Raw genomic sequence first — 17,011 nt, 5'->3', positions numbered from 1 at the left:
GATTTGGCCAATCAATAGGGTAATCCCATACGGGAATGGATGAAGGAGGTGTGTGTGTGTGTGTGTGTGTGTGTGTGTGTGTGTGTGTGTGTGTGACGCAGCCATTTTTTACACACAACAAAAGCTGAGAGCATCTGAAAAAGGACAGTTGGTTACTTATGGGCCTCCTTTCTTACTGTATTTTAAAATATTTTTTTACACAAGAAGAAAAGAATTTAGATGAATAAAAATATTCTATACACATCTTACTTTTATTCCTGGTAGAAGAAAATAATTTAAATGAATAAAAATATTTTATACACATCTTACTTTTACTCCTGGTAGAAGAAAATAATATCGAATAATTTAGATGAATAAAAATATTTTTTACATATCTATATTTTATTCCCGGTTTAAGAAAATAATTTAGATTATTGATATATAACATGCTTGTCCTTCCATTATGTAAGCACATTAAAAGGGATTGCTTTTCTGTTGGGTTTGAGGCTCATGGAGTTTCAAGGACAAGCTTGAGGGAACAATTGGGAGGGGGCGGGGTGGGGGGGATGAAAAAAAAATGAGCAGATGAAAGCAAAGCATGATGGGAATGAAAGAAGAAGAGACAGGAGTCTTAACGCCAACTGGTCTTCAAACATTTACCGTCGCATGGCTCAGTTGGGGGGGGGGGGGGGGGGGCTTCTATTACAGCTGTCTTTAATGGCCGTGTCACAGTCTATTAAGTGCATTCATCTTAGCCTCCACGATATAGCAGCGTTGAACAAAGACAGATGACTGGTCCTTTCGTTATTCCCACGCACCGGACGAGGTGGAGGACACGCGTCGATTCGGCATGCTCAGCACAAACAAGACATTGTAATAAACGGCACCCAAATATGCACGACAACACATTCATCTTGCTGTCCAACGTGCTAACCAGGAAAAGACACCAAGAAGAAAGCAAGGTGGTCGGAAGTCATATCAGCATCACGACAGCTTGTGTATGCTTGTTTCTTGCCCACTTGTTGATAGGCAAAAAAATTGTCTTGTGGAATAATAGTGCCCGAAATGAATAGGAAGCTAAGCAGAAAACACACCCAAAAAATTACGACATATCCATATTTAAATCCAAATATGTGACCGATAATATTACCACCAATGCATGGCAAACTTTTGCCAAGTATTAATTTGAAGATTTGAGTAGACATTCCCTGAGTCACATTTCATAGTGGAAGAGAGACATGGTGTACCTTGGAAAATAATTTTCTAACACTTCTACGCAATGGCACACCCTGTACAATAGGTAGGGGAGAAAAAAGAAAGTGATTCATTGCTTCTCGCCAGTGTCACAAGTTGGATTAGATTTCACGGTCAGGATTCAAAATGACAATCCAAAACCATGAAGCCTTGGAAGCCATTTTGGAATCACCAGATACAAATGGATGTCTGAATTATGTTCTACTTTAAGGAATTTTACATGTTGGCAATTTTTTAATGATCAAATGCTCCATTAGGTCATTTTTGCATGGTTATTCAGTGTTGAGTACATCTCCAGCAGCTGTGTTAGGAAACAAAATGGCCGACCTGGATGTAGATCTCCTCCATTCATAATATGATCTGACCGATACTTCAAACGAGCTCCTCCGGGGCCATGCTTTCCTTTCTAATTCTCTGGCGGCTCTCGCTGAGCTGCCTTTAACTCATTTAGAGCAGCTTTTAGGCCCTGTACGTTTTCAAAATGTATAATCAATACGCGGTGGCGCTACTACATGACGAATGGCTTCGGCGTGGCGAGATAAACGGCGGCGGAGTGTTCGTCATCTCTCTTGCAATAGATAGCCCCTGTGTAAATGATTATAACCTAATTCGGAGGAGAACATATGAAACCCTCGCCGGAGGCCATCAGTCAGTCAAAGGTGTTTTATTTTACACTTCCTTCATTGACGTCGCCCTCGTATAGATTTATCAAAAGCTAATTAAGCTCAATACGATGAAATAATTCATGTCAGCTTACTGCGTGTGCCTCTTGGCAAGAAGACCCCCCCCTTAAAAAAAAAAAAAAAGTCATATCTGTCACTTTCCCGTTAATGAAAACAAGTTTGCAGGCACATTTAGGTCCAATTTAATTTGTATTAATTCTCTGTCAGCCCTTGTTAGCCGCATTATTAAAGTGCCTCACAAGCAAAACAAGACCGTTGCCCCGAGCTTTGCTAGCATTTAGCAGCAGGCAAAATATTAGAATGCCACCAAAGTAAAATCTAAATGAGCAAAGCTAAATTTGTTCATTAACAAATATTTTGGTCAAAATGAGAATTTCATACAAATCACATTGATGCTAATGCTAACGGGTGGTTAACATGGCACGGATTATAGTTTCATATTGAATGAAGTAGATTTTAAAGCCTTGATTTTAGTGGTGTGAAAAAAACTTCCACGAGACAATACTAACTATTTTCGAGCTTTTCTGCCGACTCTGCAGATTCAAATTCCAACAGCAGTGAAGACGAATAGCGAGGGCGACAACTTGATCTATTGCTTTGCTATCACCAAAAAACTGCCACGATGATGTGCATTTTATTTTTACATTTTCAAAGACATTTTGACAGCTAACAAAGTCAAAAACGTGCGATAAGAAGGAATCATTAAGGAATTGCATTTATCAGGCTGGCTGAGTTGATGCGTGCCATCATATTTTGTTAATGAAGACGCCTTTGCACGGACCAGAAAATGTCTGAATCCGATAAACACTTTGGGCAAGATACTCAGTAACTTGCATTCCAGGTTAATTATTCACAACTTTTATGTTAGCTGCTATAATTTATTTTCTGTCACAGAGGGGAATTTTTTTTTTTCTGAAATCAGTCTCAAGGATATGTTGAAGGAAACTTCAAGCCGTCTCAGATAAAAATGTCGCTGGGCTTTTGGAAACTGAAATAACGACGACCCGAGTGACCGAGCGGCTGAATGTAAGCTGCTGCGTTTTATCAATAGCTGCGCATCTGCCTGAGGGTGACTCATCACAAGTCAGGTAAAGCATCGTGGAGGACATCTAATGTGGCGTGACATTCAAGTTAAAGTCCCATAAGTCATGTCAGACATTCAAGGTGAAAAGATGGGATAATCGGAGAAGTGGATTTTACAGTTGGGGGGAGGGAGGGAGAGGGGGGGGAATATGCTTTGTAAAGCATTTGTTGCAGGCGAGATGCATTTCTCACTGGGATCATGTTGAGCAAAGCTTCTTCCCCCTCTGCGCTGTCTCGATAAATATTCACAACCACAGCCCACGGGTCATGTTGGGGTGCCGGCGAGGCAAACAGCGTTTTGCAAAAGGTTGATGCGGGTCTTGTTGACGGAGCGACTCGGATGCCTTTCTCATTTCTTCTCTACATAAGATTTAAATGTTCCCCCGCGAGCTTCGCTTTGCTCCCTCGCGTCTTGGAAAGCGTCTTTAACACGAATGAATAGATGGCTTAAAAAAAAATTCTAACTTTTCAATGCTATTTTTTTTCCCCTACTTTGCCACTCGTTTTATTTGTATGCATGCAAAATGTTACGAATCAGCTTTTTTTTATTTTTGGGACATTTTCATTTCGGGGTGTATTCACAAAATCCATTTACACTCTTAAAATTGGAGCAAAGTGTTATTTCTTCAGCGTCGAAGATTTATTCTCATCTCCCATCGCTTTGGTTAACTAGATGTTATTTTAAAGATTTGAATCGAAGTGCTCGTCATCGGCCTTCTTGGTCGAGAAGTATCTCGGCGAGTCTCACTTTCTAATTCCGAGCGCTCCAGTTGTTATATTGGCACATAATTCAAAGCGACTGTACGCATGTCATGAATCCATAAGCGTTCCCTGTTTTTGGAGCAAGGTGACCCCGTTCTTAATCATCACCCGGCGTGGATGAGGTTAAGACTGGAAATTGGTTGGACTGTGAAGTGAATGCATGATGGCGCCCCCACTTCCCCTCCCCCCCACCTTCTCGACCCTCCATCCTCCAGCGCCCGCCTGCCCTCTTTTGTTTCCCTTTGACGCAATTTTACATCGCGCTGGCTCTCCTCGCCTACCTTTGTCCTCTTTGTCATTCGCTCGCTCGCACATCTCTGTCGTGTAACGGCTACCTCAGCATGTTGATAATAGGATTTATTAAAATGGAGGCCCCTCTTTCTATTGAGAGGCGACATCACATATTTTATAAAGGCATTATTCCTATTCTTCCCCATTCAATGCATAAACCAAGAATCAGGCTAATATTTTACTTTTCACACCAACACATCAAAAGCCATAAGTAGCCCATTTTGTCATTTTTTTTTCTTCTTTTCCTCTCCGCAAAAGTCAAAGAGTCAAAGTTAAGCGTTAACGCACACAATTGACACGCAGACATTAAACAAGCATTAGAGTTTTGTTTTGCTTATCATGTGTGTCGGTACATTCACACTTTCGGTAATTAGGAAACAGTCAAACAATCTAAAAATCAATCAAATGAAGCAATCAAGCAAATTAAATTAATTATAGCACATGAGGGGGATTAGAAATTTAAAGTGGGAAGTATTTAACAGAAGGACAAGAGTCAACCAAACAAAATATGTTGTTCTTCAAAAGCTCTTACAGAGCTAGCAAACTTGCTATTTATGGAAACGCATTATAACAACAGCTCGGCTAAATTGTCATTCATTCTTGGTGTCGTGTTGTTCACGATTTTACCTCTAAAGGCCAAATTGCATTCTAAAAAATTGTTTTTCTTCCAAACTACCAATCAATAATTGGTCTGAAAAGACGGAGTAAAAGGTTTGCCAAAATGAATTAAAAAAAAAAAAGCCTCACAATATGAACAGATGCTACAAGAAAGACTTTTGACTACTTTGACGCAATTTACTCGATTCCCGAATCTTTCTACTATTGAATGTGTTTGAGAGAGCGAGCGAATGAGCCAGGGAGATGATATCAATAGCGGAAAAATAACACGACTCGCTGCACAGTAATTAGAGATGGGGCGAGATGAAAAGGGGATTTGCTCTTTGACACGGTTCACCCACAGAGAGAGACAAATGTGATCTAAATGTCATCCGGCCCTTTCACATGTCAGGATGTGCGGCGGCAATTCATTACTTGCAGCTATTTACAATCGCCATAACAACGCAGCAAGGCGACGCGCTGAAAATGTTTCGAAAGGGAATCATCGTTGACGTATGTTCAAACGTTGGTGACTGATGTGTGAAGGAACAATCTCATTATTATATATGACAAAAGTGTGAGATTGAAAACTATCGGCTTTATCTGCTTATCCTCCTTGGACTCGGAGGCTCGGGCTATCGGAGCGCACATCAGTAATTACTGCAGGTTGTCAACAATTTATAACTGAGGTCCCGCCAGGCGAACAAGAAAAACAAAAAAACAAAAACGCCAACGCACGGGGCCCCCAAAAATGTCGAGAAGAACAGCGTTACTTCCTCTGTCCTTGGTGATAAGAGCAGGTCATGGAAGAAACACAGAGGCGAATGCTTAGGTGACTCAGCAAACTGCTTCGGAGAAATGATTTGTTTTTCGATTACAAGCTGCATTTCATTTCCGTTCATAGAAATTCTATGCAGATCATGTCTTTAGCTGCGTGATGTCAGGAAAAGCTCAATTCAGTTAATTAGAGGCACTTTCAAAAGTGACATGTGTGACTCTTCTTTTAGATGAATTTGAATGAGAGAGACAAGATATCAGAAACATTGCTACAGCTACATTGCTATTTTTAAGAGGGTGTGCACATTTATGCAACCATACTACTTTTTTATTTGTTCTCATTTTTTTAATCACATAAAAACCTGGAATTTGAATTTGAGGGTGTGTAGTCTTTATCTATTTATCAAGCACTCACTAAAACAGTCTGTGCGGCAAATAACTGTCGGCAACTCCTCAAAATACTTCCGCAAAGACGGCAATCCATCATCGCACGGTGGAGGTCACCTCGCAAAGTCAGCTACCTGCAGTTTTAAACCTCCCACGGCGTGCTGGCAAAGCGTGACACGGCGACACACAAAGCCTTAAGTGTTCAAATGTGATTTATGGAAAGTGACAAGAGCGTTGCTGTTTTTAATTATTAACGAGGGAGGAGTCGACGGGAGTCATCTCTCAATCCTCCCACAAAATGTAATGAGGTTATTTGCTGCCGCAAAAAACGCTTAAACTGTGATTCATTTGACGAGCGGCCCGTTACGCAGCGGCAGATAAAAAGCAGATAAGGAGAACGTTTGCGGTCATCCTTTGACATTGACCTGCTTCACGGGAACAGCCATTTAATTCTTCGGCCAACCTTACAAGTCCTCCTACTAAGATACCGTCACTACTAGAGAAGTTAAAGGTCGGGAGGTGCCGGTGGGGTTGACCTAAAGTTAAATTGCATTGGAAAGCAATAAAAGCTGTTTTGGAGTCTGAAAATTCGGGATTCTTTTTTGAGCAGCTACAAAAAAATAAATAAAAGGACTTCATATAATGAAGTCCAAAAATCCAATTGCCAAATTGATCTCTAAACTTTTCCTCATCGTTTTTCTACTTTGTGGTGCAGCTTATTAACAAGCAATTTTCTTTGCGAAAGGTGTCTATTGCTTTTATTGGCAAATCCATTTTAATTGTTTTCAGGATTGCATTGCCAGTTGTTATATCCAGCACAACGCTTTTGTTTGTTTGATGGTAATAATGCTCATTTTTGACTGATATTTTTTTTTTTTTATGCTGTACTTGTATGTAACTGCATTCTGACCTGTGTTTCTAATATTTTGGGTCTCACCCTCAACATATAGTAAACGTTTATCCAGGTAGATCAATTTGAACAAAATCTACAATTGGCTGCAGTCTACCTCCAAGACATTCTCATGTTCTGTTAGCTAGCAAATATATATTTCAAATTTCATCCCCACTTAAGAATCTCATTACCTGCATGTTACAAGGTGCCACGCCCACAAAAGAAGCAAGCAGGAAATTCATCTCTGCATGTCTGAGATCACGCCGCCATCTTCCTTGTTTATAGCGGCGAATGCATGGGCAAAGCAAATTAAAAGTCATATCTACGTGCTCCAGGCTCCCCACAACTACTTTTCCAATCAGGAGGAGAATAACTTAGCATAAACAGTGGGGTTGCATTACCATCACAGGAGGCTGCAGCAAGGACAAGAACAAATATTGCATATTCATAATCTGCTTTGCCCAAAATCGTGTGGGCTGGAGCTGAAGCTTTCACTTCAGCTCTGCAAGTCAGATAAAGCTTTTAAAAAGAACTTTTTCCTCCTCGTTTGAAGCTACTGCAATTCCATGCCATCCACAGACTTCTGTTGAGCCAATGCTGAGCCCTTTCCGACAATAATACCACAAAATAAAGTTGCAATTTCCCTTTGGATATAGACTTGGCAAAAAAAAAAAAAAAAACCATATCTCATTCTGGAAGGTAAGATGGTATCTACTCTCAGTTCAAAACAAATCAGTTTGAATTTGGCTGAAGACATTAGCACATATATTGATGTGCTTTATTTACACAGCCACAAGGAGCCATTTTTAATATATTTCAAAAAAGGTCATTCCTGCTGAATGTAATTAATAGCAAAAAAAAAAAAAAAAAGGAAAAGGTCTCTAGTTGTTAGTTGATTTTGCCAAATCTTGCACATTAGGTGGTGGAAATTTACCATCTCAAACACCCCAAAGTTACAAGAATAAAAATTCTTCATTTCCTGTTGTCATTAAGCAGCAGGCCCATGTGTTGACTTGCTTGCAATTGCCGCACAGCACACAATTGACCCTCGGGCACATTGAACCAAAACAAAAATCTATTTGACGTTTTATTTGTTTCACGTGGCGCATCGCAAAACAATTTCTGTGCCCATTAGTTTATTAACATTAGCAAAGGAGGCTAATGGCGTGTGCACAAATGGAGGCTTGGGTGATTTATGATAAAGTCATCTCAAATGGAAGCAGACAATGGTCTCGTTTAAGACAATTTTCATGCCTTGGAGCCCCTGCACTCATCCTTTCAAGCTCTCCTTCATCCCTTCTTCTTGTTGCTGTCAGGACGCATTAGGGTGTTGTTAACAAGCGACTTAAATTAGGATCCCCTGCAGTCCCATCCAGGTGCGGGTAATGAGGTGAGGAGACGCAGAATTGGGCTAAGACCCCCCCCAGACAAAAAAAAAAAAAGCACATTCTCCTGTTTGTCCAATGGATGCAAAGAACTGAACGTGGCGACGGGCGGGGGGGGAAAAACAACAACATTGCACCACGCTTGGATGAGCACTTATACAGCGCCTTGACGACAACCGGTTTTTGCACGCAACGGCGTGGATTAATGGAGAGTGGCGACCAGATTCGCAGACAAGCCTAATGATATGGAAATTGAAGCTGTAAGCTGGCGAGATGCAGCCTCTCAAAGGCATCAGTTAGATGCGAGACACTTCCCCCCCCAACCCCTTCGCGGCTGATGGGGTGTGATCCGCTATCATCCAAGTGGCCTCCCCACTAAATAGGTGGTCTCCCTCCACTGGAGGTGGAAATGAAGCCCGCCTCACATTCACTCTACTCTCTGCGGTTCCACAGATCTAGGCCGCAATCCAAGGATGGAACCGCTTGACAAGCGTGTGCACCTCAGTCAAGACGCAAAAAAAAAATAGATGATCGATTGGAGTGTAATTTTATTGAATGCAATTACCTGTGATTCTTTCTCAGTGGTTGATCAGAGATGGCAAGTGGAGCAGAGTCAGCGTAACAGTCAAGGACTTGCTTTTTTTTTTCCTCCATCTCGCTTCATCACTGTCCATCAAGCCAGTGGGACTTATCAGAAACAAGAGAAGCCTTGGCAGAGTGGTGCCATCACAATTGATAGCCACCTGTCGACACTGAAGTTTTGGAGAGGATACAGGGGAAAAAAAAAAATTGATTAACATCTTGCTTTGCTGCATCAGCATGTTTGCACGATCAGAGTTTACTGTTTAGCAAAGATAAAATTGGACTTTACAGTCTCAACTAATACGGCTGTAGGGGAAAACATGTGCTGCCTCTAGTGGTACAAAACAGAATTGCTGCCCAAGAAGAATTCAGTTGTATTTAACTTTCAAGTTGAGTTTGCAATTAATCTTCACAACCTGTTAGGTTACCTTTCATGATAAATACATTTTAAATTCTTATCATTACTAAGGTTTTTGCTTAAAGCATTTGGACTACTATTCCTTTTTATTTTTCTCGTACTGTTGAGACTCGGGGATCGAGCCAAGGGAGTGCGACACCTCTTTGCTGAAATGGTGCTTTATGTTTCAGGTGAACATGAAAATAAAAAATCTCTCTTGTGTGATTCGATTCCATTGAAGATCTGCGCTGTCAAAAATGTAATTGCAATGAGATCAATCTCCTGACAAAGACGAGCTGTACGGAAAAAAAAAAAAAATTCTCCTTGGAAACTAATTGGACATACTGGACAAGTTCCAGCATGTTGTTGTGGAGCAGATGGGTCCCCTAGTTGCACCTGGTGCTTTGTCTCCACTTTAAATTGAGCTTGGGCCTTCAAAGCCGCACGTCTCGCCGCCAACTCCCAAGCGAGGTGAGAAAAAGACGAGCGTGTCGGCGTCTGACTGACTCGCCCCCTCCCTCTGTGATACATCCTTCATTCTCTCCACAATCCGCTCAAGCAGCTGTCAAGGTGAGGCACTTTTACACAGCGAGCCTCCAATGCCCTTGTCCAATTTCACTTTGGAGTGAAGCTGGGCTGAACGTGCCAATCCCGATATTACCAAACAAATTAAATCACGTTCTTGGATGCAGGCGAGCGGGGAGGGAGAGGGGGAGAGAGGTCGTGCCGAGGATGCTCATTGAGGGCAAGGAGCTCCGGGGGTCGAGCGGTGGGTTATTGTTGTCAACCAGGCTCGGCAGCTTTCGACACGCGTGCGGTCCGATCAGGACATAAGCGACGGGGAGGCATTAAGATCGCTCGGTTGCACAGCTGTGAACACGCCATTGTGACCCTGCTACATATGAAGCGCCTGATAAACAGAACCAACATGCAGGTCAGCATTTTGGGACTTCTTTGCTGAGACTTGAGAATGCTCACAGATGCCCCCCACCCAAAAAAAATATCAACATGTATAAACGTAATAGTATATTAGTCTGTACATACTTTGCTGTTCTGAAATCAAATCAGAATTTATGGAACTATGGAAATCCATCTTGTGACTGAAAGTAGTGCATAGACATTTTGCCGGCACTATTTAACAAAAAATGATAAAACTAACATCAATTTAATGTTGGGGTTTTCTTACTGTTACATCTCAGTGTTGATTGAGTGAACTTGTTTAAAAAAAAATTAATGAAAATTTATTTAATACAAATATTCCATGCTTGTTTGTGCCGTAAAATAAAATAGAATTATTAGCAACTCTGAAGTAATCTTCATTGTGTGGCTCTTGCAGATCATTTTCTTTAGCAATCTAAAAAAACAAAACATTCCAACAGTGCTGTGTAAAGCTTTGTTTCAAATGGCTAACAAGTAAGAAATGACTCATTTGAACAATAACAGCACATCCTTCTGAAATAATACCCTATTCATTCAAATCTGTCGATGAGCAGATGGCACTTTCCTAGCCGCACCACATCAATTGGTGAATGTTGACATCAGGCAATTATCTATGCACATCATTTTGGACCGCATTTAACTGGAGAAGGCATAATCAACATTGAAAGCAAAAGTGAAAGAAATGGGGAGGATTGGCAGAGAATTCTAGTCACGGGAAGCAAAAACAAAAACGACCATCCCCGTTTCACCTGTCTTGCTATTTTAAGACCATCGTGATCATCATGGATGCGTTGAAATTTAATGGCCGCTTGCACCGAGCATATGCTTCCTGTCTAAACAACGAGGAAACACATAAGTGACAGTTTACGCACACTTACTTTAGCGCCGTGTCAGCACAACGTGGCCTCCATAATTAATCGAGCCGTTCTCCGCCATACTTTAGCACAGCTGACGATGCCAACTGGCAGAAGTCGAGAGAACTTGATGTCGCTATGGGAGATGGGAGGAAGTTGACAAATTGGTTTAAAACACTTAAGGAAAAAGTTCAAGAACAGAAAAATACTGTCAACAATTTGCGACATAAACGGGACTGATTAGCAAGATCACCGGGCAAGCAAATAAAAAGCTCTTAATGAATCAAATTACTGAAAACAGGTTTTAATTAGCACCCTGGCTCACTACAGGGCTTGCTTTTAAAAATATATTTGGAAAATAACTAACTAAATGAATAAGTACATGTAAGCAGCACAGAGGAAAAAAAAACCAGCATTCTGCATCACAGAAGTAGAAAAGTGTCTTTTTAATTGGAAAGGGACTTCTGTTTGATTCATTTAAATGAAGAAAATTTGGAAATAATTACCCCATCTATTCTAAGTAGCTAGTTTATTGTCGTTAAATAGGCTTGAGTAGAGGAGTATCAAATGTTCGGTTGCTACGTGAATACAAATTTCCATAACTTTCTCGATCCATTTAAAAGCCTCGAGAACAAATTGCACTTTTTTTTTTCAAGCGGGGCTGCTACTGAGACATAAAGTGACTTTGATTGCTGCATCCCACTTGGGCAATTAAAAATTGGAATAGCAGATTTGAGACACAAAGCCAACGCGGTGCACTCCTCCAAGTGAAAATGTCATTAGAAATCCTAATGGGATTCCATTGGCGAGCGACAAAACAAATCTTCCGCTTTTAGATATGAGACGAGACCTCTTCCTGGAATGCAGATAAACACATCGTTGTCATTTGATTAATATGGTTTGTTTACATGAGGACACCAAACAAAATTGTGCACGCCTCCCACTGCGCAACAAGGCCTAAAACAATAAACCGTCGGATGCCGGCTGTGACAACTGAAGAGTCAGATGATTGAATTATTGGAATAAAAACATTATATAGCTCAAGTAGCCCCTTTTTTTTTTTTACAGATTTGGAATGACATGCAGGATAAATGAAAACATTAAAATTCTTTGTGAGTTGATTTTTGTGGAAGGAAAAAAACAAGGCACAAAATGTGTTTTTGCACTAACTGTTGGTTTGATGTTCAGCCATTTTGTGTCGTCCTTGAAAGGCAATTTTTATTCATGAGAGCTAGCCCTTTGTAATGGAAGGAAAAGCAAAAAGAAATATTTCCAAAGTTATTTTTGAAACCATTGTAGGCTTGATATTACATGAATGGTGAAATCTACTCTTAAAAATGAAATAGCACATTTTGCATGTATTTTTTTTTCATACTTACAAACTTTGTCATAGATGAAAAAGTGCTGGGTGGAATTAGTGTGGCTGAAAGAAAAAAGGAAAAACATACAAACCTTGGCTATATTCTGCAATAACAGATTTGAAATCTCGAAAACACATGAAAAAAAAAAGGTACAAAGAAATGACACGGAACAATTTGGTAATAATCCCACTCACTAATAGAAAACGATTCCTATGGTACTTACGGTTGAAGAATGGTGAAACGTTTTTATTCAGGGCTTGATTGAAGAAGGAGAGATTTATTAAAACTGTGAAATATAAGTATTTTTTTTTTTACTTTATTTTGACTTATTTTTACATTTTGCCCGTCAGCTAAAGCTAGCCACCCAATTAGCCACGCTCCTTACCCTGGTCGCACAGGTGCTTCAAAACAATAATGAAACAACGTTTTATTTAGGGGCGCGTTCGAAAATTATCCCCGTCGCTCCACTTGGATCAATTCCCGCACGCATCCAGCACATGCGCACTGTGCGGCGCAAATAAGTGCACCCGCACTCCGTTTTTGGTGCACTCTTAATACTGGAACGGTAAATTTGAGCAACGCTGAGTTTTTTTGAATTCTTGAATCTTGAATCTTTACGAACGATAAGATTGAATCAACGGCTCGTTCGGAACAATATTCCCAAACGCGCCCCATATGCCCCTCCTTTTCATGCACTACCTGATTTTTATTTTTATTATAGTTATTTTTGACTTATCCCACTTCTGACCTACTTCTGTGACTTTTTTTAATTTGTCTATAATAACAACAACAGACTTTTCACCTCATAATTGAATCTGTCAAGTCTAAAAAATGGCTACAACGTTAGAAATTGCTCCCAAGTGGAACTGAGACCTTAATAGCTTGTGGATCAGAGAAAAGTAATGTTCGCTGATGTAAATATGTTCAAGCAAAAGGATGCAAGTGTGTGTGCTGGAGACCTAAGTTGTGTTTATGGGTGCAGGCGGGCCATCTGACAGTCCGTGTAAGTCAAGTGAGGGCGGCCTGCTGCGAGATCTAAAGGCGAACATTCATCAGGCAGCAGGGGAGAAGGGAAAAATGCCTCAACGCACTTCGACAGGGCTTTCTAAGCAGGGGGAGGCAATGACCCCCAAGGTTATTGTAGCGATGAGTGCAACACCGCTGCTCCGAAACGCCTCTCTATAACCGTCGACGGGCTGCGGGATGACGGCAATCAACTTCGGAAATGTTGGGGACCGGTTTTGTGTGCAGTCATTTCACAGTGTGAGTTATGATCACAATAACATCCAGGAGTGTGTCCTTCAGGGCGATTATGACGGCGACAAAGTGATACGGGAGGATTGAGGCACAGATGGCGATTACCAGTTATTATTGCTCTTTTATAACCCAACTTCAAGAAACTAGGAAGAGAACTAATTGCATCAAAGTTTTTTTTATGATCAGAATGGGTACAGGGTGTTGGAGATGGAACAAAATGGAAAAGGAGAGAGTAGAATTAAAAAATAGCATTTTATTCAAACAAAATGCTTACCTACAAGAGCGGCGCGATGGGCTTCTGTAACAAAAATAAAAGCTTGACAGTAAATGAAATTTGTAATTGTTTATAACTGCTTTTCCTTAAAACCATGTTATAGTTCAAAATCTGTAACAAAATGATTCCGATACAAAAATAAATACACAAAGGATTTTACAAAGTGGCCCATTCAGCATGATAATAAAAAGTCACTTTCGCATTTATTCAAGATGGATATCGAATAAATACCCAAACCTTTTTCCGACCTAAGTAAAAGACTGGCACGTCATCTTTTTTTTGTTTTGTTTTAGAGCCAAGGATGCCACGCAGGGTCCATGCGACATAAATTGTCCAGGCTGTTTGCGGCAGCCACCAAAGTGTTGACTTTACTCTCGCCTCCCTCGAACTGCGCCAGGTTGTGCAGGCGGGTCATGATGGCAGTGACGGCTTTCTGGACCAGCGACACCAGCTGCTGGGAGTCCATGTTCTCTGGCTGGCCAGCCGGCGACAGTGGCATGGACGTGTCCTCCTGGGTTTTCTTGTGCCAAGCGATGATTTCATCGCGCAGGACAGCTTTCAGGATACCATCCACCTGGCAGAAAGCAAAGACGTCAGCTTTGAGAAAAAAAACAATTGTTTACTTGTAAAGGCCGACAGAATATTTCCAACCATTCTTTAGTGGTTTGACTTGTTTGATTTGGATCTTAATCCTGTTTGGAGAACCAATGACCTCTAGCTGACCGTGGCACATTTTCAGAGTGTCTTTCAAGTCTCTCAAAATCTGAGTGTGAATGTTTTGAGGCGTTACCATAAGTGTGGCTGCGAGCTGCCCACATTACAGCCGGATTCCGAGTTAATTCGATAACCGTGCGGGTTTATCTCAAAGTCATCATTATGTGTCTGAGAATGCTGTTTACGTGGGCATAATGTGCCAATCTGGATTGAAGCGTTTCCCTTGGCTGTGTGTTTTAAGATGAAAACAACATTTTAAAAAAAGACTGTTTGTCCAAAGCCAATGTCAAACAAACACGTAAAGCAGATTCCAATTTAGGGTGGGGGAGAGCTGCGTGCGCGGTTAGCAGCTCATTATGGTGACCAAGACTTAAAATACACAACCAGTTCAACCACCGCGGGACCACAACAGCAATAATCATCACCTAACTAGGTACACAATCCACACACTGTTCGCTTATGCTTCCGCTTGGTTGCTAAGCTTGTTTATCTGGCCGGTTTTGATGATTGCCACATCCCCGGAGACGGCGGGAGCCTTGACGTGTCTGCGTGCTTGTGTTCCTGTGTGTTAGCATGTGAAGTTTTCCGGTTCCCTCCGTAAGTTTCAGCAAAACCACCACATGGCCGTCGTTACCGCCCCGCTGGGTTATGTGAAGTAAAACACAGCCTGCTGCTTATTCATTGTGCTGACTTTGTTTAAAACAAACAATTTGTCAAGACTCTAAAGGTGCTGGAGAAGCATTTGGGTGGACTATAAAAGGCATAAAATAGCAAACCCCAAAAAAAAAAAAAATAGAGGGGCACCGACCTTAAAGTTGGGTTGCGCGAAGCACCGCGCCACAGCGATCATAGAGGCGGTGAGCGGCCCAGAAACGCCGATGGTGGTCAGGAACTCGGAGATGTTCGGCGTCAGGCGGAAAGGAACCGGTCGGTTGGCGTCCAGGTCCCCCGTAGCGTCGTTGATGTCGAAGCGGAAGTACGAGACGTTGAGTTTGCCGGTGTCCTGCGAGCGAGAGCGAGGCGTCAGCCGTGTTGCGCAACCCGGGGTCGATATTGAGTGAGTTGCGTGTCAACCTTGAGCTGATAGAACACTTTAGGGAAGGGTGGCTGACAAAAACAGGCTGCGAACTGTTATTGATCAGTCCTCTCAGACACAGTAACACGTCAAACTATCAGCAGCTGAACATCTATAATCCTTATTTCGCTCTCACTGCCTTCCCGCTCGGACTTCCATATATACATGCCGAGTTTGCATTCATGAGCGAGAAGCCGCCATTCCGCTCATAAGCTCCCTTATATGAAGGGGCGAGCAGCTCTGACAGCTTTACAGCCAAGCAATTCCCTACAGCTCATGCCGTCTGCTCCGCCAGGCCCCCGCGGCGAGCCTCGGGGCGGTGGGCAGAGAAAGCCGCAACCCCCCCCTGCAGCGTGCTCTGGTCAGACTGCAGACAGTGATCAGAAGACTAAATCAGCATTGGTTTCATTTGAAGGGCCTGCTGGGAAATGAGATACAGGCCTGAAAAATGCTCATAGTTCCTTGACTTAAAAAAAAAAAAACAGTCTGGATCCCTGCAATACGTCAATTAAGTCTTCCTGACAAAAGTGATGGCATTCATGCATTCATGAACTCCACAAGGGCGGGGCACAAATATGTGGCGCTGATGTCCTGTCCTTGCAAACTCCAGCTTGGCGCACACTCCGCACCGTAATCCCCCCGTGTGTCTAATGGGATCTGCCGAATGGAACAGGCAGAGTAGGGGCTTAATACCGGCGCTTAGCTGCCCGAAGGAACGCCTGTCAGCAAAGGGCGATTAGGATCAGAGGGGCGGGGCGGCTGACTGACACAATCATCTTTAATAATGACTTAGGGGGAAAAAGCTGGCTGAGGACCTTGAGTGAGGACTGAGAAGCAGATGCGCTCACACACACACACACACACGCACACACACACACACACAAACGCAGCCTCTTCAAATTGAAACATCTTCCGAGCGTTGGGGCGCGGAGGGACTGCGTTGAACGTTCTGTCAAAACATCCGCCGCATTTATAGCGGCTGTTGACTGATAGACGTTAATGTGAATGTCGCAGGGGGGAGAGGGATGAGTCATGAAGACGAATACAGAGGAGGGTAATGGTCATCTCAGCGCATCTACACAAATGTGCGGCTGTATATTAAATTAAGGTGCATGAAGCCTGCATGCCCTTGAAACAATTTGGAGTGGGTGACTCATCAATTTCACTGATTCATTTGTGAATACTACTGAGAAGTGACGCAAATCCCTGAAAGGGGGAGGGGAAGCTTCATTTGGTTTGAACAATTTCTGTCATAGTACCTGAGCTATCTGCAGCATCTCCGGGTTGAGCCGATTCAAGTGGAGCATGAACTCGGCCAGGCCAATGAGAGCCAACTGGATGGTGAACATTTTGCGGAAGGTCCAGTAGTCGGTGGCGTTGGGGAAAGTGTGGAGGGCCCACTCCTTGAGCATGCTACGTGGCACCATGTTGCCCTGGACCTCCTTCAGGATGTCTCGTAGGACCTGGT

The 17,011-nt window shown here is 42.3% G+C and overlaps 1 protein-coding gene and 1 long non-coding RNA gene across 4 annotated transcripts in view; both read right to left on the bottom strand.

Annotated features, from left to right (window-relative positions):
• Positions 1–7,718: 7,718 nt before the first annotated feature.
• LOC148382440 (uncharacterized) lies at positions 7,719–12,597 on the bottom strand. Of its 2 annotated transcripts, none has more exons than XR_015853982.1 (5): positions 12,447–12,597; positions 12,242–12,285; positions 10,887–10,998; positions 8,656–8,842; positions 7,719–8,116 (listed from the first exon to the last, which is right to left on the bottom strand). It is a non-coding gene; the product is annotated as an uncharacterized LOC148382440 (long non-coding RNA). The 2 variants fall into 2 exon arrangements; XR_015853983.1 differs by lacking the exon at positions 7,719–8,116 and adding an exon at positions 8,180–8,590.
• Positions 12,598–13,713: 1,116 nt separating this feature from the next.
• The window catches only part of trrap (transformation/transcription domain-associated protein), a 47,312-nt gene continuing 44,014 nt past the window's right edge, over positions 13,714–17,011 (bottom strand). For both annotated transcript variants that reach the window (XM_088359365.1, XM_088359366.1), the window contains 3 exons: positions 16,803–17,006; positions 15,277–15,471; positions 13,714–14,328 (listed from right to left, as the gene is read on the bottom strand). In XM_088359365.1, coding sequence (XP_088215491.1) covers positions 14,044–14,328; positions 15,277–15,471; positions 16,803–17,006 — 684 coding nt within the window. In that variant the 3' untranslated portion in view covers positions 13,714–14,043. The remainder of the gene's footprint in view (positions 14,329–15,276; positions 15,472–16,802; positions 17,007–17,011) is intronic.

Source organism: Syngnathus floridae, chromosome 18 (genome assembly GCF_059516105.1).
Source record: "Syngnathus floridae isolate MCC-2025c chromosome 18, RoL_Sflo_1.0, whole genome shotgun sequence".
Classification (NCBI taxonomy): Eukaryota; Metazoa; Chordata; class Actinopteri; order Syngnathiformes; family Syngnathidae; genus Syngnathus; species Syngnathus floridae.
The sequence above is the reverse complement of the archived record's forward strand: the minus strand, read 5'-3'. Positions and strand labels throughout refer to the sequence as shown.